This window comes from Panthera leo, chromosome D2 (genome assembly GCF_018350215.1).
Source record: "Panthera leo isolate Ple1 chromosome D2, P.leo_Ple1_pat1.1, whole genome shotgun sequence".
Taxonomy (NCBI): domain Eukaryota; kingdom Metazoa; phylum Chordata; class Mammalia; order Carnivora; family Felidae; genus Panthera; species Panthera leo.
Genome location: NC_056689.1, coordinates 14126505 through 14149249, shown reverse-complemented (window position 1 = coordinate 14149249; position 22745 = coordinate 14126505). Strand labels below are relative to the sequence as shown.

The 22745-nt window shown below is 44.0% G+C and overlaps 1 protein-coding gene across 1 annotated transcript in view; it reads left to right on the top strand.

Moving 5' to 3' along the window:
- The window catches only part of SLC35F3 (solute carrier family 35 member F3), a 401848-nt gene that overhangs the window by 372865 nt on the left and 6238 nt on the right, over window positions 1–22745 (top strand). The window contains exons 4-5 of the mRNA XM_042908179.1: window positions 14013–14232; window positions 20783–20908. Of these exons, the coding sequence (XP_042764113.1) occupies window positions 14013–14232; window positions 20783–20908 (346 nt within the window). The remainder of the gene's footprint in view (window positions 1–14012; window positions 14233–20782; window positions 20909–22745) is intronic.

The following is a 22745-nucleotide window of genomic DNA, read 5'->3' as shown; positions in this document are numbered from 1 at the left end:
GGTTCTAATTTTGCTATGGTAATATCTCCAATCATTATTTTTATTTTCAACAAATTTGGTTAGTATTTGTGACTCAAGGGAAGCCCCAATTAGTCATTTAGTTTAATTGTTATTAAACTAATTAACATTTAGTTTAATTGTTATTAAATTTAGTTTAATAACTAAACATTTAGTTTAATTGTTATTAATATATATATAGGCATATATATACACATATGTGTGTGTGTGTGTGTGTGTATATATATATACATATGTTAAGTTTATTTATTTATTTTGAGAGAGAGAGAGAATAGGAGAGAGGGAAACCCCCAAGCAGGCTCCACACTGTCAGTGCAGAGCCCAACATGGTGTTTGAACTCACAAACCATGAGATCATGACCTGAGCTGAAATCAAGAGTTGGATGCTTAACTGACTGAGCCACCCAGGTGCCCCCACTGTATTTTTTATTTTATACATTATTCAGTCTCTTTTTCTATCTTTGTACATAAATCTATTATATTTTTGATCACCTACCATATATGTGTGTGTCCCTGAACTTGAATAATATATTGTATCACCACCAGTATATACTAAATGCATATTTTATTACAAGCTATGGACAGAGATGGTGGGGGTCAAAAACATTGGCTGATGGAATTATTCTTAATGAGCCTGACAGGAAGAACTTAGTACAGAGATTTGGGCTGTAGGTACAAAAGCAGGCCAGAGCTGCTCAACCCAGAGAGAGATCCAGAAGAAAATCAATAGTGTTTCTATCTAATGCTCAAGACTGGGTTTGTTCCCTAGGGTTCTAATCTATCTCCTGAGCTTCCTGCCCTGGCACTGAATCACATTTCCCTGGCACCGTGCTATGGTTTTAACAGTGGACCCTTTAGAAACCAGCATTAATTGGTTTCTGACCTGGAGGTCCTTACAAAATGTATGAGTCTGTGTGCCCCAGGGACTCTGTATATCTCCCACAGCCATCTACACTGTTTGCACCAAACTTCTTGGGTTGTTCCAGCTCCTGCGAATATAAATGTAGCCAATGTGTTTGCCTCACATTTTTCTTCTAGAATGTGAGATATTTATCATGTTTTCTGTTAACAAGTACTATCCTAATGGCTTGTATGTGAGGGTAGTTCTTGGACAGGAACAAAGTTTAGAGTCTGGTTTCTCACCTTGGAATTGAGTTGCTTGAAATGCCTTAGCATCTGCAGAAGTGATATTCCCTCTAATCTTACCCCCCGACACACACACCACCTACTTCCTTCAGAGGCTACAGTTGGACATAATCAATTAAAATGAATATTTCCCTTTCCACCTTTATGACTGGTAGTTGGAATCCTATTCTTCAGAAATAAATCACTCTAGAATTTTCTTTTCTTAAGCAACATGAAATGAAACTAAAACACCAATTTTCACAGTATCTTTCAGTGGATTAAATAACCAGGTCCTGGAAGCGACAAGATATTAAATTATCTGGACTCCAATTTAAGGAGTCCTATCTTTGATAATCTATAGTCACCTGGCTTAAAGGTGGCATTAGCTATGTCACATTAAGCCATTTAAGCCATGGCTGTTTCTATAAAATTTTCCTTCAGGAAATTGTCTTTTTTACCCCTGTCTTAATTTTAAATATTTTAATACAATGAGCAAGACAAACACACATACATAAAGAAAGTAACACACACATAAATACACACACAGAGAGCTTAGAACCATTTTCACATTTCTTTACATTAATTCTCTGGCAATACCAATGTCCCTGGCATAGCCAGGAATAGGATGACACTTAGAACTAAGGATGGAGGAGATCTAGGGTTTTTCCTCCTTTAAAACTAATTTTTTGGATATGAATTACATTAGAGAATTGGGAGTATACACACATTTGAGATAGCTGGTATTTTGGGCCTCATACCCCCAAATTCTAATTCAGCCATCTGGTGTGGAAACAAGGATTCTCTTTGTCAACAAATATTTATAGAATGCTTATGATGCACCAGGCATTGATCTAGGCACTGTGAACTCAGCAGTAAATAAAACAAAGTTTCTGCCTTAATGGTGCTCATATTTTGGTGGAAGAACAAAGACAATAAAAAAATGGAAACATAGGTGCACCTGGGTGGCTCAGTCAGTTAAGCATCCGACTTCGGCTCAGGTCATCATCTCACAGTTTGTGAGTTTGAGCCCTCGTCAGGCTCTGTGCTCACAGCTCAGAGCCTGGAACCTGCTTCCGATTCTGGGGCTTCCTCTTTCTCTGCCCCTTCCCCCACCTCAAAAATAAATAAAATTAAAAGAGAAAGACAGATACCATATGTTTTCACTCTTATGTGGATCCTGAGAAACTTAACAGAAGACCATGGGGAAGGGGAAGAAAACAAAAAGTTAGAGAGGGAGAGAGCCAAACCATAGAGACTCTTAAAAACTGAGAATAAACTGAAGGTTGATGGGGAGTGGGAGGGAGAGGAGGGTGGATGATGGGCATTGAGGAGGACACCTGTTGGGAGGAGCACTGGGTGTTGTATGGAAACCAATTTGACAATAAATTTCATTAAAAAATAAATAAATAAAAGAACTGCAAATCATTCTGTAAACACGAACAGTTATAAAAATAATTTTTAAAAATTTTAAAGGAAACATATAGCATGTCAGAGAGTGTGAACCCAAGTGATAAAGAAATGAGGGGGATTGAGATAGTGATTTCACTATGGGTCTGGGAAGACCTCTCTGACATTTGAGCAGAGACCTGAAGGGGTGAGGGAGAGAACCGTGGCAAATCTTCCCAATTTACATATTTTACTCTGAATAAAATGGGAAGCCAGTGGAAGTTTCTGAGCAAAGGAATAGCATGATCTGACTTACATTTTAAAAGAGGGAAACAAAAATAGAAATAGCAATGATAATCTTTCTGAGATATGATGGTGGCTCAGACCAGGATGATAAGTGCACCAGGTGTTATAATGTTCCTCAGATACACTTTCAGAAACAGCAATCTAGAGAACTGCCTCCCAAATCTGGATGTACATCAGAATCTCCTAAGCATCTTTTAAAAATATAAATCCCTGTTCCCCATTCCAAACCTACTGGAACAAAATCTCTGGAGTGGGCCCAAGAATCATCAGTTTGACACCAGTGTGGCTAATTTATCATCACCTACCCAGGGCTATTTCAGAACATCCTCAAAGCCTCTAAATGTTAATAGCTTAACAAGGGAGATATCTCTATAACAAAATATCAATCCTTCCTCCATAAAGAATTATAAAACTTGGGAAAAATACCTTAAAAAAATGTTTGAAGGCATAGAGAACAACCTGTACAGCCAGGACTTGAAGCACCAAGATCTCAGAGTAAAAGGGAACACATGAAGGGAAGCTTACATTTTCTGGTTCTTTTCCCTTTTGAAAAATTCACAGAGTGGATTATAGAAGCCAAACAAATTAACAGCATAGAGCTTACAGCAGTCATTGGGATAGGAATATAAAATTAGGAATTCAAGGCTGCCAAGGTAGCCATGGGTTGGGATTGATTCAGGATCCCAGGAAAAAAGAAAAAAGGTCAGAAGTGAACCTGACTTTCATGTGCAATTACCCCCCCAAAGCATTATCTGATTCCTGAGATATGCATGTTTGTAGCTAGAACCAAGTAGAAAATCAGCCACTGGGTCAAAAACTTCAGTAGTTTCATGGTCCTGGAGTGAAAAGTTGGGGTTCAAGCCCACAAAGCAGGAGATACTTTCAACTGAGACCAATAAAAGAGCTGTGACCTAAGAGTAAGGGAGGAAAATGGAAATTGGCTAGCATCAATTAGCCAAGGTGATCTTCATACCAGAAGAAATTAAATCTACACTAGAAGAAGAAAGCATCGTCCACAGCCTTAAAATTTTCCATATGTAGTCTGTCATCAATCAAAAATAATACAGGTTGCCAAAAAAAAGGTGACCAAAACCTAAGAAAAAAAATAGAATAGGCGTTAGAAACAGATTCAGAGATATTCTAGATTTTGGAGTATCAGGTGCACACACACCGTAAAATAACTGATTAATATGTTCAAGGGAATGCTGAACATATGAAAAATTTCACCAGAGAAATAAAAATCTATGAACAATAATCAAATGGAAATTCTAGAACTGAAAAATACAACAGAAGTCAAGGGTCTGTTCATGAGTTTAGACGCAACAAAAGAGGAATCTGTAAAATGGAAAAATAGGTCAGTTACAAATAAGATTGAAAAAAGGGGGGATGGAAAATACAAAAAGAAGTACAAGATACATAAAGAGAACAGTGGAAAGGTCTGGTGTGTGTATAATTGGAGTACCAGGAGTAGAGGGAAAAGTATGAGTATATTGGCCAAGAATTCTTCAAAATTGATGAAAGACATCAAGCCACAGAGTCAAGATTTATAAATCTCAAACCAAAAAAAAAAAAAAAAAAAAAATACGGATAAAAGAAAACCACACCTATTATTGTCATAGCAAATCTGTTAAAAACCAAAGTAAATACAAAATCTTTAAAGAAACTAGGAAAAATGAGATTATTATCAAAAGAACAAAAGACTTATTAACAAACTGACAATTGATTTCTCAACAGAAAAACTGAAAGCTGGAAGACAATGGAATTATTTCTTCAAAGGGCAGAAATAATATGACTGTCAATCTAGAATCCTAAATCCAGTGAAAATTTCCTTAAATAGTGAAAGCAAAATAAAGATATTTTAATACAAACAGACCAATAGTAGAAAAAAATACTTAAAGGGACTCTTAAGGCAGAAGGAACAATCCAGATGGAAGTATAATTCAGAAAAGAATGATAAACTTTAAGAAGAGCAAATATGTGGTAAAATATAAATGGATACTCTCTAAATTCATAAAACCATTCAATGTCTATCAACTGAAGAATGAGTAAATTGTGGTAAATTCATAAAGTAGATACTATAAAGCAACTAAATTACAGCTACCTACAACTAAAATCTCTCAGACATCATACTGAGTAAGAGAAACCAGACACAAAAGAATAAATATAATGTGTGGTTCTATCTTTATAAAGGAAAAGTAAACTATTGTGACAGAACTCTCCATAATGATTATATTTAGAGGGCAGGAAATGACTAAGAGAGGCCACAGGGGAAGATTCTGGAGTGCTGGTATATTCTATATCTTGGTAGAGATGGTGTTATGTGTATAATTTTTCTTTATAGAAATTAATCAGACCGTATACTTTAATCTTTGTGCACTTAAAGAAATACATGTTACATTTCATTTTTTAAATTTTTTTCTGAAAAAGAAAGAGAATAAAACAGTTACATTTATAATACCATCAAAAAGGATAAATTACTTAGAAGCAAACAACCCAGGAAGTGAAAGGTGTCTATATGGAAAACTACAAAATGTTCCTAAAAGAAATTAAGACACAAAATGGGTGAAAAGACATCACCCATCATTCAGTGTTTGTTCATTGATTGAAAGACTTAATATTGATAGATATCAGTACTACCCAAAGCAATCTACAGGTTTAAAGTAATCCCTACCGAAATTCCAAGAGCATTTTTTTTCAGAAATAGAATAATCCATCCTAAAATTAATATAGAATCTCAAGGAATGCCAAATAGCCAAAATAATGTTGAAAGAAAAGAATAAAGTTTGAGGTTTCACATTTCTTGATTTCAAAACATTATAAAGCTATAGTAATCAAAACTGACAAGAAGTGTGATACTGGAATAAAGACAGATTTATAGACCAATGAAATAGAATAGAGAACCCAGAAATAAACCCTGACATACATGGTTAATGATTTTTGACAAGAATACTAAGATCACTCAATGGGAAAGGACAGTCTTTTCAACAAATAGTGCTAGGAAAGCTGGGTATTCAAATGCAAAAGAATAAAGTTGGATGCTAATTTTACATGATACACAAAAATTAACTCAAAATGGATTAAATATCTAAATGTAAGAGCTGATACTATAAAACTCTTGAAACATAAGGACAAAAGTTTATAAATTGTGTTTGGCAACGATTTCTTGGATATGACACCAAAAGCATAGGCAACAAAAGTAAAAATAAATTGGATTATATTAAAATTAAAAACTTTTGCACAGTAAAGGACATAACAGAGTGAAACGGTATGGGAGAAAACACTTGCAAATCATATATCTGATAAGGGGTTAATATCCAGAATATATAAAGAACTCCTACAACGCAACAACAACCAAAACCAACAATTAAAAATAGACAAAGAACTTGAACAGACATTTCTCCAAAGATGATATACAAATAGCCAACAATCTCATGAAAAGATGCTCCAGATCATTAATTGTGAGGGAAATCATGAAGGAAATCAAAACCACGAGATACCACCTTACATCCATACAATCGCTACAATAAACATTAAAATTAAAAAAATATGTGTTGATAAGAATGTGGAGAAATTGGAACCCTTGTGCACTTTTGGTGGAATATAAAATCGTGTGGCCACTATGCGAAACACTATGGCCATTCCTCAAAAAATTGAAAGGAGAATTACCACGTGATCGAGAAGTTCTTCTTCAGGGTATTTATACAAAAGAATTGAAATCAGGATCTCAAGAGATATCTGTACACTCATGTTCATGACAGCATTATTCACAATAATTATAGTCAATAGTCTTAGACGATAGTCTTGACAATACTCAAGAGGTGACACAACCCAAGCGTCCATCAATGAATAAATGGGTAAACACAATGTTGGTATATCCATACAATGGTATATTATTCAGCCTTAAAAAGGAAAGAAATTCTTCCACATGACACAACATAGATGAACCTTGAGGACATTATACTAAATTAAATAAGCCAGTCACAAAAATACAAATACCATATTGTCACACTTATAAGAGGTCCTAGAGTAGTCAGAATTTACAGAGGCAGAAAGTAGAAAGCTGTTTGCCAGCAGTTATGGGGAGGGAAGAATGGGGAGTTGTTAATGAGTGCAGGGTTTCAGTTTTGCAAGATGAAAAGAGTGCCGGAGATTGATTATACAATATGAATGTACTTAACACTATTGAACTACACTAAACAATGCTTAAAATCGTAAATGTTATGTGGATTTTACCACAATTAAAAACATTTTTTAAAGCAAGAAAACAGAGAACTTTTGGATCCAAACTTAGCTGCACATGAGAATCGTTTGGAAATTTTAAAAAATACAGAGCAGTCACATTTTAATGCAAATTTGCAATAACACAATGTAAGTATGACTAATGATTCATTTATGCATAAAATTTCAAATAATGTGAGTCTCTTGAGAGTTTAAATGTTAAATAAGAATCACAATATCAGCTCTGGGAGGCCAAGGAAACTATAAATGCCAGGTGGCAGTGTTAACATTCGCTGGCAAACAGAAATACAGGATACTGTGGGAAAAACGAATCAAGATTTGTAAATTTTGAACCATGGAATGTTGTCAAGAATGTATCCTTTCTGTAAACAGCACCATTCTCTATAGGATTCTAGGCTCCTTACTAGACAATTTGATCAAGTATATCTAGGGTTGAATCCAAGCAATCTTTTTTTTTTTATATATATATTTATTTTTTCTGAGACAGAGACAGCATGAGCAGGGGAGGGGCAAAGAGAAAGGGAGCGAGAGAATCCCAAGCGGGCTCCATACCATTCAGCACAGAGCCCAACAATGACATGGGCTTGATCTCACAAACCATGAGACCATGACCCAAGCTGAAATTCAGAGCTGGATGCTCAAGTGACTGAGCCACCCAGGAACCCCCAGGTAATCCGTATTTTTAAAGGATCCCTTGGATTTCTAAGACTAATGGTGTGTATGTAGATAGAGATAGAGATTATGTCTTAGGCTATGAGAATATAAGATGAAGCAAAAATATAATGACCACAAGGAGCTTATTTTTTAATGAAGAAGTCAGATGATGAAATAAATGGTTACAGTAAAGTACAGTTACAACAGAGGGTACTGTATGTGTGATAAGGAGTATATGGCATTTGGGGAGCACATATCCGGCACACTTCACTGAAGGGGTATATGAGCTGGTAGCCAGTGGATGGGAAGAAATCAACCAAAGAAAGAGGGGGAAAGTAAGAGTGTTTCAGTAAAAGGAAATGGAGAATGGGTTGAGACCTAGAGCAGAGAAAGAAAAAACATGAATTCAGAGAACTGAAGTGAGTTCAAGGTGAGTGAAGTTCAGAGTATGGGTGGGGAAGTAGTGATGGGTAAGTTAATGGATGGAATAAGGCCAGGTCAGGAAGGACTTGACAAGCCTTGTAGGGAAGCTTGGCCATTATCCTAAGAGAAAGAGAGGTGAGAGGAGGACCTCTCTGGCTGTAGCATGGAGAATGGAATGGATTGGAGAAGAGACAACAGTGGAGACAGAAGCTCAATTAGCTGTGGCAGCGGTGGTCCAAGTGAGAGGGGAAGACGCATGGGCCAGGGCAGTGGCCATGGCAATGAGATATTTAGGAGAAATAATCTGTAGGTCTTGGCGAATGAATTAGATGTGAAGAAGGGGGGAAATTTTTAAAAATGATTCCCAAGTATATGTAGCCTGGGTAGAAATATGAATCATGGTACCATGCCGTGGTTGAAGGTTGAGGGGGAAGATATCCCGTCCATTTGAGAAGGCCAGATTTGAGGTGTCTGGGATGTCCACCGTGCAGATGGTATCCAGTAGAAATGTCTTAACTAGAGATCACCAGCTGGGCTTTGAAACTAGAACAGTAGATGAGGTTGCTCAGTGACTGCAGGACAAAAACAGGAGATAGTAGAAGAGAAATCTAGGAAAATACTGAAGAAGTCTTTCAGAGGAAGCTTTGGAAGTGGGCGGAGAGGTTCGAGGACACCAAGAGGAGTGTGCGGAGTTGGAAGTCAAGAAAGGTGCTTCAAGGAGGAATAGTCAACAACGTCAGAGGCTTCCAAGAGAAAGAGGAACATCCGAAGGTACCTGTTGGATGTAGCAATGCAGAGCTCATTAGTAATCAGGCCAACGGTTTGGGTGAGTGATGGGAGCTGATGCTAGGTTAGTAAACGGAAGAGTGAGAGAGGTGGGTGTGGGGGACTTGAGTGCAGACAACCATTCTGAAAAATCTTGGCTCTGAAAGAGGGGATGAGGGAGGACGGGGGGCTGACAGGATGCTTGCTTTTGCTTTGGGGGGTATATTTTATGGTTGGTGAGGCTTACGCCTATCTAAATGGTGACAGAAAGGATCCAAAAGAAAGGGGGACCATTGAGAGTGTTCACTGGGGAGTGAGCACAGGCTGCGGGTCTGGCTCCACCACTGACTGAACTCGAATACATCATTTAATCTGTCTGGGCCACAGCATCTTTATCTGTACCTTGCAGGGTTTCTCTGCAATTACGGTTTTCAAACTGCACGCCTCAGAACTGTCTGAGAGCACTCACGTTTCAACTTCAGCCACAGCGACCTTGACCTCTCTTGCGTGTTTTTAAATAATGTTTTTTATTTTTAGCAATTTAATACATGTACATACTTTGAGAAAGCAAATGGTAGTAAAATAATTATTTTAAAAAAATTGCAGCCCCTGTCCGTACCTCCTCACTCTCAGCCACTCCCAATTCTTGTGTTATTTATGCCAATTTATGTACAATTCTTATCTCCGTGTTGCTCCCATGTAGACATCTGTTGATTTCTGACCCCTCCTATACCCACTTGCCCTGATTCTGTTCCCGTCAACATAATGCTACCTCATCATTTGGTTAATAGTGTTTTCATTATCATAAGCATGCAAATAGTGCCCAGCGACTGTCTCCTTTTATGAACAACTTGTCATTCCTCCTGCCAGAAACATTTGCCTCTTTTGTCTCATTTACCCTGATTTCCAGTAATGATTGATATTTTTTCCTAAATCTCCTGCCGTCTCAAAAACCTGCCAACATATTCCCTGTGCTGGTTTGATCAGAAGACTTCCCTGGAGACTCCATTTCCAGAGCCCCACGTGATCTGCTGTGGAGCCTCCTCCTGGGACTAGCTTTCACTCTTGCCTGTGTTGGAGCCATGCCTCCTGCTGCCATATCTTCTTTCTTGGTTTCTACCCTTGTGTTGGTGCAGCCTGTCCTCTAACAGTAAGGGAGACTATGTTTTTGAGTACTGTATAACTGAAAATGTCTTTATCCTACTGTGCCATTTAATTGATGGTTGGCTGGTAACAGAATTTTGGCTCCCAAAAAACATTGCCCTTGAAAAATGTTAAAGTCATTATTGTATAGCTTCCATTTTGGTTTTTGAGATATCAGATGCTATTACAATTTGCTACCCCTTGGACCTATTTGGTTTTATTTCTCTTGAGAGCTTTTACATTTTCTCTTTATCCTTTCATGTCACAAATATGTGCCTTGTTTTGGTTCTTCCTTCAGCCAGTTTTCTTGGTACTTGATAGGCCCTTTTGTTATGAAGATTCATATCCTACATTTCTAAAAACATTTCTTGCATTATTTCTTTTGTAATTTTCTCCACTTCATTTTTTCCATTTTCCCTTTAGTCTAGAGTTTCTTTTAGTTTAATATTGGACCTCCTGGCTTGACCTTCTAATGTTACCTTCCTCGTCCTCCTCCTTCTCCTCCTCCTCCTCCTCCTCCTCCTTCTCTCTCTTTCTCTTTCCTCTCTCATGAGAGATTATCTTGGCTTTATGTGCAATTCTTCTATTTAATCTTTTTAGTTTAGCTATCCTTTATTTAATTTCCGAGATTGTCTCCTTTTTTATAGCCATTTGTTCTTGTTTCATTGATATAATTTCTTCTCTTCTCTCTCCAAGGACATTCTCCCCCAACTCTAACTATAAATCCTACCTATCCTTGAATGTTCAGGTCAAAATCCGTATCTTGTGTGAGGCCTTGTCCAATCAGTTCAAATCTCTTCCTTAAACATGAATTCTATGGCACTGTTATATTCCACACCATCTAATACGTGATTAAATTTGCATTTCTTGCTGTTGAGGAAATCAGTTTTCTCTCTCTGATCGCACTCTAATATTCTCAAGACCAAGGAAGCACTGTTTACTTGTTCTTTATCAGCCAGAGTGCCTTGTCCAGAATTGTGAATACAACAAGTGATAAATAAGTGCTTATTGGTTTAAAAAAAATGGCCATCCTAATTCCACTGAGTCAGGCTGTCTAGGTGGGTTATTCAAGAACAATGTTTTAGTGACTTTTATTGACTTTCCCATGAAACTCTCTACTTAGATTTCATAGAGAAAACACAACTTTCTTTTTTCACTATATTTCGTTGGTTTAGGAAATATCTAATAAATTATGCAGTTGAGATAACCAAGAACAGTTGGCACAAGCAGGATTGGAAACAAACAACATCTAAATCTCTGCTAACACATGACTCAGTTGGTAGAAACCAAAGGGTTTGAGCTTGCTGGAGAATACCCTGCCAGCCTTGAGTACTTGGTCTGCCAAAGAAAGAACTGTCATATCATTTAAGCAAAAACAAGTCAAGAGTCTCTACTATACTCTATTCTTTGTGTACCAAGAAGAGGTATCTGGAAGAAAAGAATTTGTGCTCATCATCTCTCTTGAGTCCCCTTGCAATCAAGGGTATATATACCTGACATAGATTAGTGCACAGCCTTTAGTCTTAAAACAGCACAAGTTTCACTGGCTCAGGGCCAATCATCTTGGTCTCCTTAGAACCCAGATCTACCCATCTTAGCTGTACTTCCCCAGCCATCAGTCCACAAAGGGCCAAAAGAACTCTACTGGGCTCAGAAATCTTGCCTTTTCCATCTCCAGGATGGATCCCCCTTCCCCACCACTTCTACAACCATCACACTTTGGAAGACTCACACATAGATTCTTTCTCTTTCCTTCTCTCATGAGAGATTATCTTGGCTTTATGTGAAATTTTTCTATTTAATCTTTTTAGTTTAGCTATCCTTTATTTAATTTCCAAGATTGTCTCCTTTTTTATAGCCATTTGTTCTTGTTTCATTGATATAATTTCTTCTCTTCTCTCTCCAAGGACATTCTCCCCCAACTCTAACTATAAAACAGCACAAGTTTCACTGGCTCAGGGCCAATCATCTTGGTCTCCTTAGAACCTAGAGAGGACATAACGTGTCCAACTGACTTCGGATGGCCCCTGCCACAGCATGAATCATTTTTTATACTAGTGAGTCAGGGAAACTTAGAAATCCTACTTTCTTTGTGCTCCCTTAAGAAGGGTAACCTCTAAGTAGAGTTAAAATTTGTACTTCCTGGGGCTCCTGGGTGGCTCAGTCGGTTAAGCATCCGACTTTGGCTTAGGTCATGATCTATGGTCTGTGGGCTTGAGCCCTGTGTCGGGCTCTGTGCTGACAGCTCAGAGCCTGGAGCCTGCTTCGGATTCTATGTCTCCCTCTCTCTCTGCCTCTCCCCCACTCGCATTGTCTCTCCCTCTCTCTGTATCAAAAATAAATAAACATTAAAATTTTTTTTTTAATTTGTATTTCCTATTGATCACGCTGAAAGGACTGACACCACTTTATGGCTACTGTCAAACACAAACTTGAAGGAAGCCATCCCTGGTCATCACCCCTGAAGGAAAGAAGACTGTTCCGTGTACAGGGACTCAAGAAAACCCCCTAGAAAAATTCCACTGAAATATTGTATGAAGATCATGCAGCAGCAGAAACATCAACCTATCAGATGAGAGCTTTGTCTGTATAAAGCCGCACTGGAATCAATTCAGTCGAATTGGTTTCATGGTAACTTTAGAAATTCGGACGTATTCCCCTGGTGGTGGTTTAGAAGCAACAGAGGTCCCTGAGTTCAGTGAAAGAGCATGTGTTTCCCTGTCTCTTCTGTGGCGATCCCACAGTCAAGTCATGAGCGAAGGCGGATTGCATTTTGGATTAACGATAAGAACAAATTAAAATAAAAATCACGCCAAATCCCCTTTGATGCGTGCTCGTAATTTTTCTCCTCTCCTGCTGCATTTTAAAGTGGCATAGACTACAGCTATCCCCCCCTTCCCCCACGCTGGGGTATTTCGCTTATTCTAATTATTTCTTTTCTCTCACTCCTGTCCTCACTTGCTCATGCATCGGCTGCACTGGGCACAGTCTGTGAGCCTGGGCGCTGACGGCCATGGGATCCAGGCTCCTTGCCCACCCATCCCCTTGCCTGGCTGTCAGGGCAGCAGAGCAATAACCTTGGCTCCCAGGTGGTCCTGGCAATAGCAAGCTGTCTGCAGACCAAGCCCCTCTCAGGGGGTAGATGTCCTCTCCATCTACCCCACGGCCTCCTCTGCTGTCTTCTTCTGCATGTGGAAGGTTAGCTTTGTTTTTCTGACGTGGTTTTCCATACACTCATGGTCCTTTCCCCTGGAATCCAGAAGAGCATTCAAAAACCTCCTTCTATAGGTGGTTCCTCACCTCCCTCTCTGTTCCGATGCTGAGCTCTTGAATCTGTGCTAGTTTCTTAGGTGGCATGGAGACATGAACTTCCACATGGCTGAAGGACAGACCCTAAAAAAGGCCTCATAGAGAAAATGCAGATAGTTAACACTAGTTGTATCATAGCCAAAATGTATTAGAGGCACCCAAGAAAGGACTGCCCCTGGCTGACCAGAGACAATTCCAGCTGGAGGCAAACTTTTTTAAAAATATGTTTTAGTGAGTTCTCTTCGAGTATTCTTCCCGCCCCCCCACCCCCCCCCCCCCGAAAAAGATCTAGTGACTTCCTTCTCTTAACAAGCAGGTAAAAGAATTCCTCAGTCAGTCGCCATGGAACTGGGCCTTCTTCAGATCAGATAAGCCCAACACTCCACTACCTTCCGTCTAGAACCATCAGTTCCAAACTTAGCATGAGCAGAAGGAATAATCATCTATGACGTCAGACCGTCGTGGGACATTTTCTTCAATGGACTAAAGCAATAGGTTGAAGAGCTATTTAATAGATGTTCCAAAAAACATAATAATAAGCAACCCCACCCCTTCGTCATCTGCTTTAAAAATGGGTATAGGGGAAAAAATGATCTGTCTCAACCCAAGAATATAATAACACTGCCTCTCTTTCCTTGTTTTAGGGAATGCTGTCGATTTTTTGGAGACAATGGCTTGACTTTGAAGGTGTTTTTTACCAAGGCAGCACCCTTTGGTGTTCTTTGGACACTCACAAACTACCTGTACTTACATGCAATAAAGAAAATAAACACTACGGATGTCTCCGTCTTATTCTGCTGCAACAAAGCTTTTGTGTTCTTGCTCTCATGGATCGTTCTCAGGGACAGGTTCATGGGAGTGAGGGTAAGTTCCTTATTCTCTGTCTTCCTCCCTCACTTGGTCATGTCAACCAAAACCTGCCCATTGGCTTGCTTACCTCCATGTGCTGCGTCATAAGCATAAACTGCTGACCACTTCCCTTCTGATTTGCAGCAGAAAAGGAGCCCCGGCAGAGGGCCTGGTTCTTGGTGCGCCTTGCAAACTCTCTTGCTTGCAAACCATACTAGACCAGCATTCATTAAAGCACCGTTCATTTCAAGCATTTCAGCAAGCATTCCCCAAAGTGTGTGCCAGTCGGGGACCCAACCTGGGGATGGTGATGCATTTCCTCTCTGCGTGCTTTCTCTCTCTCTCCTGGGCAGCAGTGCCCTGCAGCCTGGAGCTCTCTGCTAACCCTATCGCTCTTTGCTTAGGACGCATCTGAAAGCCTGAGGATCCTTCCGCATCCACATATGTGCGCAGTCTTGGTAGACCCTTTGTCTGGACCGTGTGTACAAGCCAAAGTGGGCCGGATGCACTTAGGCTAAATCCAGACTGTGGAGGGCCGGTTTCATTTCCTTCACACCCCAGGCGAAGGGAGAGGGAAATTATATCCTGTGAATTACTTCTTGTTGTGAGATCCGAGACTTAGTAAATTCCGTCAAAATCTAGTCAACTTCAGCCAGTCAAATTTCCTAACAGTTGTGTGAAATAGGATAAGTGCATTGTCAACTGTCAGCTGTAATAGCAAGGGACTCACCCTGAATGAAAGCACGAGGTGACAGTTCAGTTGACAGAGTCCTGGTGGCTTCTGCTCGCCTCCCTTTGGTGGCCAGGAGCTGGTACTGCCCCATCGCCTCCTCGCCACAAACAAGGACAAAAGAGGATTTGGCCACACAGCCCGTCCGCTTGTAGACAGGGCACATCGCTTCCTCCTTCCTGCCCGTCGGGCCACGTGGGCCGGCCATGCAGCTGAGAGCCCTGTGGATGGGCAGCTCTGTGACCGTGAACCACGCAGGCATCCAGCAAGGGGCAGGCTCCACTCCAGGCCCTCCACTTGTATCCTTTGCTCATTGTCCTGAGGACAATGACGTCACCCTGATGGAGGAATCACACCCACCTAGTTACTCAAACAGCAGTGGGGACATGAGTCAACTGCTGAGTAGTATTTTTAGCTTGCAGTAGGGGGAAATTTTGTTTTGAGTCTCAGTGTTAATTTTGGAATTAAAACTCGCTCACTGTGCTACCACCCAGAAAAGCTTTCAGCAAATACATGATCTGATACTTCGCCACAAAAAAACACAGGTGCTTCCAGCAGTAATCTGTCCAAACAGCCTGCCTGCCTGGACTCTGCAGACTCCAATGTCCGGGAGCCCATTGTGACTTCATTTGGCTGCCACATGCCAAGGGAATTCAGGAAACTCTTCGGCATGATTCTCATGTCCAAAGCAAATTCCAAATGAGACTCTGTTAATCGGGAAGAGAAACTTCAAGATGAATTCTGCACCGAAGCTGGATTTTTTTTTTTTTTTGAGGTTAAGAGAAGTAGGCTGGAAAATACTTGAAACCCTCCTAGACCCGTAGAGAACAATGTGACATACCCAGATCTTTTCTTTGTTGCTATTCATGGATAGGAGGGTTTTCTCCCATGACATCCCTTGAACTATGATCCTGTCTAGCCATCCTGGCCACTTGGTCAGTTTGGTCTGCGCTGACCACTATATACTGAACAAAATTTTGTGTTGAAGCCATCACTAGGCCAGCACTGAAAAGAAGGTCCCAGAAGCTGGTACTGGCGATGAAATTTTGTAACCTGTGAAGTGCTGTGTAGCTATGGGTCTCTCTAATAAGCATTAATCCTCTGAGAAGCATGTGACCCCCCCTCCCCCATCCAAGAGCTTCCCACTCCAAGTCATGGCGTATTCCCCTCTTCCCGTCTTTAAGAATTCAGAGAGCTAGCAAAATCTGTGAGACCCCAGCAGCGGCCAGAGTGATGGGAAATCTCCCCCTTGATAACAGATAGGAAACCTAGGTCCAAGATAATATCTAACTGGTGCAAGGGTTCTTTTAGATTTCCCTCAGACCTCTGGCTTATCCAAGCACAAAATTTCCAGACATTGGAGGAAACTGACAGTGTTCCCCATCCTGGGGGCTGAGCATATGAGCTGGAGAATCTCACAGACGTTAAGACAAAGGAGCACCAACCTTATGTTTGTGGGAACAGCCCGCCCAGAGGATCTGCGTTAATTACGACAGTTACATCACAAGGGCTGTGGTTCCTGGAAAACATCAACTGGTCCAGGTCACATGGTCTGGCCAAGAAGAAGCAAACATACCTTCTCATGCTGGAGAGATCCCGGCCACTTAAGGCATCAGAGGGGACTGTTGAAAGCAGCCCACGTTGGCCATTGTGTCCCCTTTCACCCTGTGCTTAGATGGGCTTTCCGTACGTCCCCCCCGGCTCTCCAGATTCAGGGTTTCTGATGCAATAGGGAGATGTTCCAGTCTAGAGTCAAACGACTAGGCTTTGGATTTTGATTCCACTCTTACAAGCTGTTGGGCCTCGAGCAAGTTACTTAACGTCTCTGAGCCTTTGTTACGTATTTTATAGGACAGTTGTGAGAATAAAATACGATGATGTGTGCTCGGCACATAAAATCCAGTAACTGTTATCTTTCTCAGTGTTGTTATTTTGATCATTCCTTCTCAGTTGGAGGGGTTTGTTGGATCAGCTCCATTCTTCTGGTGACAGTCCCGGAAGCCGACAGATGTCTAGGGAGGCAGTTTTGTGTAGCAAAAGCAGCGGCTGAACGAAAACAGGTAGAACTTGGGGCATGAGGAAGGCCTCTGCTAAAACCAAAGCCCTCCCAGCTGTGCTCATCAGCTGGATAAAGAAGGCTTGTCTGGGTGAGACCCCCATCTCGGTAGAAACGGAAGATGATGGGATCTTCTGCTTCCTGGGCATCTGTTCATAACGGCCCCCAATAGCTAGGGCTTTCCAGCCAGGAGGGACTGGGGCAGAAGCAAGACAGCCACCTGAGAGATCATTCACGCGGGCCCCCAAAGCCCAGCAGCACATTCCCGGGGATCCGTGCTTTTTCCCAGACCAGTTCCCATCTCAGATTCCAGCTGATGTTTTCAATAATGACGGTGCTTTCTTGGTGTCGCCCGAGGGGCCATCCCTGAATGGTAGCTCCACTTCGGATCTCGACTGCCTTCTGTTTGGGAGGCTGCCCCCTGCCACCTGAGCACAGCTGGGGGGAGCTGGGACACAGAGCACGGCGGGGGAGGGGGGGTGGGGGGATCACTGGAGGGCTCACAGCCAGCCCCTTCCTGTTACACTCTTCTGAGTGGGGAAGAGCAGCCAGGAGCTGGGAGGGGAAGTGTTAGGGGAAGTATATTTAAAACGTGTCCTTTCCATTTCTCAAAATTGCCCCCAACTGTCAACATCCACAGTGCAGCACCCGGGGCTTGGTTGGGCAGAGGACGTGCGGCCCATCGCGGTCTGGGCAGAGTAGAGGGCAGAGCCCGTCTGAGAGGGGGCCCGACTGTGGTGCTGCACCCACCTTTCCTCCTGGATGTCCGAGGGCTTCACCTCCTTCCGCTCAGCCTGACATTGGAGATGGGGCAGTGCGGCCACAGGGGGCGCAGGGCGCATCACTGAGTTGCTGGGGCTCTGAATCCAAAGCCCCCGGGGCCAGGCACGCTCTGGTGGGGTCACCACGCGAGGCGAGGCCACCAGTAAGAGGGTAATTGGCACCACACTGGCCTCGGAGTCTCCTGTGTCTAACTCTCCTCCCCTCCAGCTGGAGAAGAGATGGTGATCTCACCCTTCTTGGTCTTAGGGCCTCTGTCAGCCATCAGTCTGAAGCCCCAAGTCCCCGTTTTGGGACAGGTCAGTGGGCTACCTGGAGGGGGTGGTGGAAGGTGGGAGAAAGGAGGGCCGGGGGAAATTCGGCTGTCTACTTTTCTTTATTTCCTCCTCAAACCCCGCATTCTCCCTCAGGGACACCCCGATCTAGACAAGGGACGTGTGAAACCACAGGACAGGCATGTCTGGCCTTGCTGGATAGTGATAAGAGCGCAAGCGGGGGGAGGGGCAGAGAAAGGGAGACACAGAATCTGAGCTGTCAGCACAGAGCCCGACGCGGGGCTCAAACCCACGAACCGAGAGATCATCACCTCAGCTAAATTCGGATGCTTAACGGACTGAGCCACCCAGGCGCCCCTGCACGTATTTTTTTAAAGATAGAACTGGGATCTTGAAAGAAAACGTCAGGCTTGAGGGAGGACTTCCAGGTCCCCCCCCCCCCCAAATCCATAGGGTGTTTCAGCTCTGCCCTGCTGTTCGGGGGGCGTTAAGAGTGAGCTTAGCTCCAGCACCGTGGGTGTGCCCCAGGCTCAGGGCTAGGGGTCCCATCAGGGCTGCTGGTGCCAGGAGAAGGGGGGCCTCACAGTGGAGCTCACAGGAGTCCCCTGTGACCTGTGGCAGGGACTCCGAAGAGGAGAACTGGAGGTCTGAGCCAGTGAGCGGGGGGAACCACAGTCCCCCGGTGCCACCTGTCAGAATGAAATCTTGGGGCCCGGGCTCCCGACTGCTGACTGGAAGGTTCTCACTCTTACCCCTCCAACCCCTTCCCTCCACTCTTTTGCACAGCTCAGCGCAGGCGGAAGCTTTCAGCCCTTCATTATTTACCCAGTAGGGAAGACAGAGCCAGAGGCTGGAGACCAGCCTTGTAAGTCTTCAGGAGAAAATAAGCCCCTGATCCCCTTCATTTCCTTGAAACTTCAGCCCCAAGTTCGAAAAGGCTCAAATACCATTGGGGCTGCACCAAATCGTCTGAAATGCAGCTATTTTCTTCCCTCCTTCTTTTTTTCTAGTTATTTTTCTCTTCTGCGGACCTCCGATGCCCAGCCAGGTTCAACTGTTCCAAGCGGCATCTTTGCGCTGTGTGTGTGTCCCCTGGACCAGAAGCCGCCCTCTTTCCCCTGCCGGCCTTATCGCTTGCCCCTCTCTTCTTCTGGAGGGGGGAAGAAAACCCCCTTACTGTCTTACGGTCTCTGTTTCTTTCCCTACGTGAGCAGTCGCACACAGTATGGGTAGCATCTGAGTATGAAATAGATTCCGTGTGTGATGCGGGATGAAGCATCTGCCTAACAGCGAGTCACTAACCCAGAAAGGACAAGTGGGCAGACACGGGCCTGGCACTTCTCTAGCAGATGACCATCACCTGCTCTCTCAAGAGCCTCTGTGTTCTCCGGGCAGATTTATCATGACACGGAAGTACTGCGTGAGGAACATACCAGAAGTTTGTAACTCAGGCTGCATGACGCTCAACCGCAGTACCTTGCACTAACCTGAAATTTTTATGTTTAAGCCGCGAAGGAAACCACAGTTCAAACCTCAGACAGGGTGGTTGGCGGTAGCATGTGACGTGAGCCAGCCTTTCCTGTTGAGATAAACGGTGACTTTGCAACCAGACAGACCTGAAATTTGGCGTCCCCGCTCAGCCACACACCAGCGCTGTGACTTTGGGCGAGTTACGTAGCCTCCCTGAGCCAAAGCTTTCATGTTTACGAAATGAAACGAATGATCGTATCTACCTGTTTTGAGGATAAAGCGGGAAAATACATAGAGAACACTTAGCCCATGACCCCCGAGTTAGTAAGTGGCGACTGATATCGTTGTAGGCAGCTGAGGTCAACTTTGATCCGTTAAGAGAAAGAAAGCTCCCAGCGAACCCAGTAGCAGAAACTTGTATCGCACACATTTGTTCTGGCCTCCCCGTGTTTTGCCTACAGCACCCCCACTCGGCACCAGCAACATTTCGGTAGCTCCCTGACCGCCTCGGGTCCAAACTTGTCCTTGTTCGCCGCGCTGATGCATTTCTCCTTTGCGAAATGTCATCCCACGGAGTCGGTCTCCTGGGTAATCCGACAGTTTCATTGGGCGCAGCGGCAGGAATGTGTGCGTCTCCCTGGAAGGGCCATTCCACCCAGGAAGTCTATATCCGGATAATGACAGGATTAGGGGGGGTCTTCGGAGGGCGGGGGGGATGGCCCTGCAGCAGCTAAGAAAAGGAGCTGCCCTCCCAGGGTGAGGACACTGTTGCCCTTTGTCATATGACACTCTATCAGAAGACCCTACTGCTGGCATGTTAAATGGGGCCATGATCTGCGCCCTCCCTCTGTTGAGATACAAAGTACGTAAAAGCAAGATCCCATGAGGTGCTTTCAGAAGGTTGGGAAGGAACCGAGGTGACTTCCAGGTGCTGTCTACCAACCCCTGTCACGGCCAAACCACCTACTGTTGGCATTACGGCCGCCTCCCCTGCGGTTCCCAAGGCGCCCAGTGACGGGCCACCACGGGATGAGCATGTCTCCTTGCTAACAGCCATTCCGGGTTCTTCGGTCGCACCAAGCTTTACTGAGCAAGAACGGAAATTTCGCTCGTTCTCCAGAGACCTGGAAAGGAGACCCCACTCTTCCGTCCCATTCCTGAACTTCCATGAGCTTTTCTACCGCATTCACCCTCCAGCGGCCCATCGGATTCCCCCACCACTACCCTCACCGCTGTCTTCTTCCTTCTGTCCAGATTGTGGCCGCCATCCTCGCCATCGCTGGGATCGTGATGATGACCTATGCGGATGGCTTCCACAGCCACTCTGTCATCGGCATAGCGCTGGTGGTGGGCTCTGCGTCCATGTCTGCCCTCTACAAGGTAAGTACGCGCAGAGCAAGCTCCCTGAGCTTTCCCGGGAGAGAACAGCGGGCCTCTGCGTGGCTGGCCCAGCACCTTTGGGGCGCCTTGATGGCACCTGTGTTTTAAGGTGAGCAGCATACAGACTTGTAGTGATGAGGCGTGCACCTGCTCTTGGCTTTGGCTCTCTAGATCTTGCCATCGACGGCCGTATCTTCGCCGTACTAGGGATAACATAGATGGAGCAGTGGATCGGCAGTGTCAGATATCGGTGACTTCATGGTTTGGCAAGGACTGGAGGAGGATCAGGGGCCCTAAAGGGCTGGTTCGGTGTTGGGGGAGATGATTTCCCACCAGGTCTGACGTGAAGATTTAAATACCCGGTGCAGCCTTGTCAATGAAATCTTTCATCCCATGGTTTGTGCAGCTACCCGTACTCAGCATGAATCCATAATGCATTTGGAGCACTTCCCGGAGATCTGAAGAACAACTACTATGATATGGGGATTATAACCTATTTTTGACAAAATGTTGGGAAGTGCTGGAAAGCATGTCCCAACTGCAGGTGTGGATGGGACCATTTAAAAAGAAAATTTAACGTTTACTTATTTTTTTTTAACGTTTATTTATTTTTGAGACAGAGAGAGAGACAGAGCATGAACGGGGGAGGAGCAGAGAGAGAGGGAGACACAGAATCAGAAGCAGGCTCCAGGCTCTGAGCCATCAGCCCAGAGCCCGACACGGGGCTCAAACTCACGGACCGCAAGATCGCGAGATCGTGACCTGAGCCGAAGTCGGACGCTTAACCGACTGAGCCACCCTGGGGCCCCAACATTTACTTATTTTTGAGAGAGAGACAGGGTGCGAGTGGGGGAGGAGCAGAGAGAGAGGAAGACACAGAATCTGAAGCAGGGTCCAGGCTCTGAGCTGTCAGCACAGAGCCCGACGTGGGGCTCGAACTCACAAACCGCGAGATCATCACCTGAGCTGAAGTCAGATGTGTAACCGACTGAGGTGCCCCTGGATGGGACCAGTTTTGATCCCCACTCTCTGCTCCCCCACCCCATCATGGCTTCTGGCTGCTCTCCCTCCTCCTTTCCTTTCTTCCTCTCTCCTTTTATGTCCATGGTGAAGAATGCAAATAGTCTCTGATCTCCGACCTGCAGGTTTCGAGGAGGATCCAGGGAGGAGTGAGGATTTAGCGTTGAGACTTACTGGCCCTTTGGGGATCCAGACAGTAGGACAGAGAAAATGATGTATGGTAGAGAGGTATAAGAAAAGGCACTTTTTCCCAGCTCTGTGCGTAAGACATTTTGTGGTTTGGGAATGCGAAATAACGGCACCTTCCCATCCTTCATCAGCTCCCTGCCCTCACTGCCCACAGAGAGACGCACACAGGCCATCTTCCTTCTCCGGAACACAGCTCACCAAGAGGATGTGATAGGCCCACGCCGCTCTGAGACTTCAAAGACACTATTCAAATGCAGAAAATAGGACAAGGCCACACTCGGCTGCACTCGATTAGCTGCGTGCTAATGGGAAGCAGAGGGCGCACGGAAATGCAATCAATCCACAATGAGCACAAATAATGCTGATTTTGATTCCCATCTCCCATCTCCTCCCCTGCCCCCTCCTTACGCAGAGGGGCTAGCCGGTGGAAGGCTAAGCAATTTATTTCCCTCTTCGTGCTCCTTGCACGTATGCCCAGAAATACCTGAAAGACTTGAGAACTGGCTGAAAAAAGGAAGAAGCAGGCAGGGTAGGAGGAGACTCAAGCTCCACTCAGATCAGTTAGTTCCCTGGTTGTGGATCGTTCCCTGAAGGCTGCCTCTGTAATCCCAGCTTCCCAGCCTCCAGG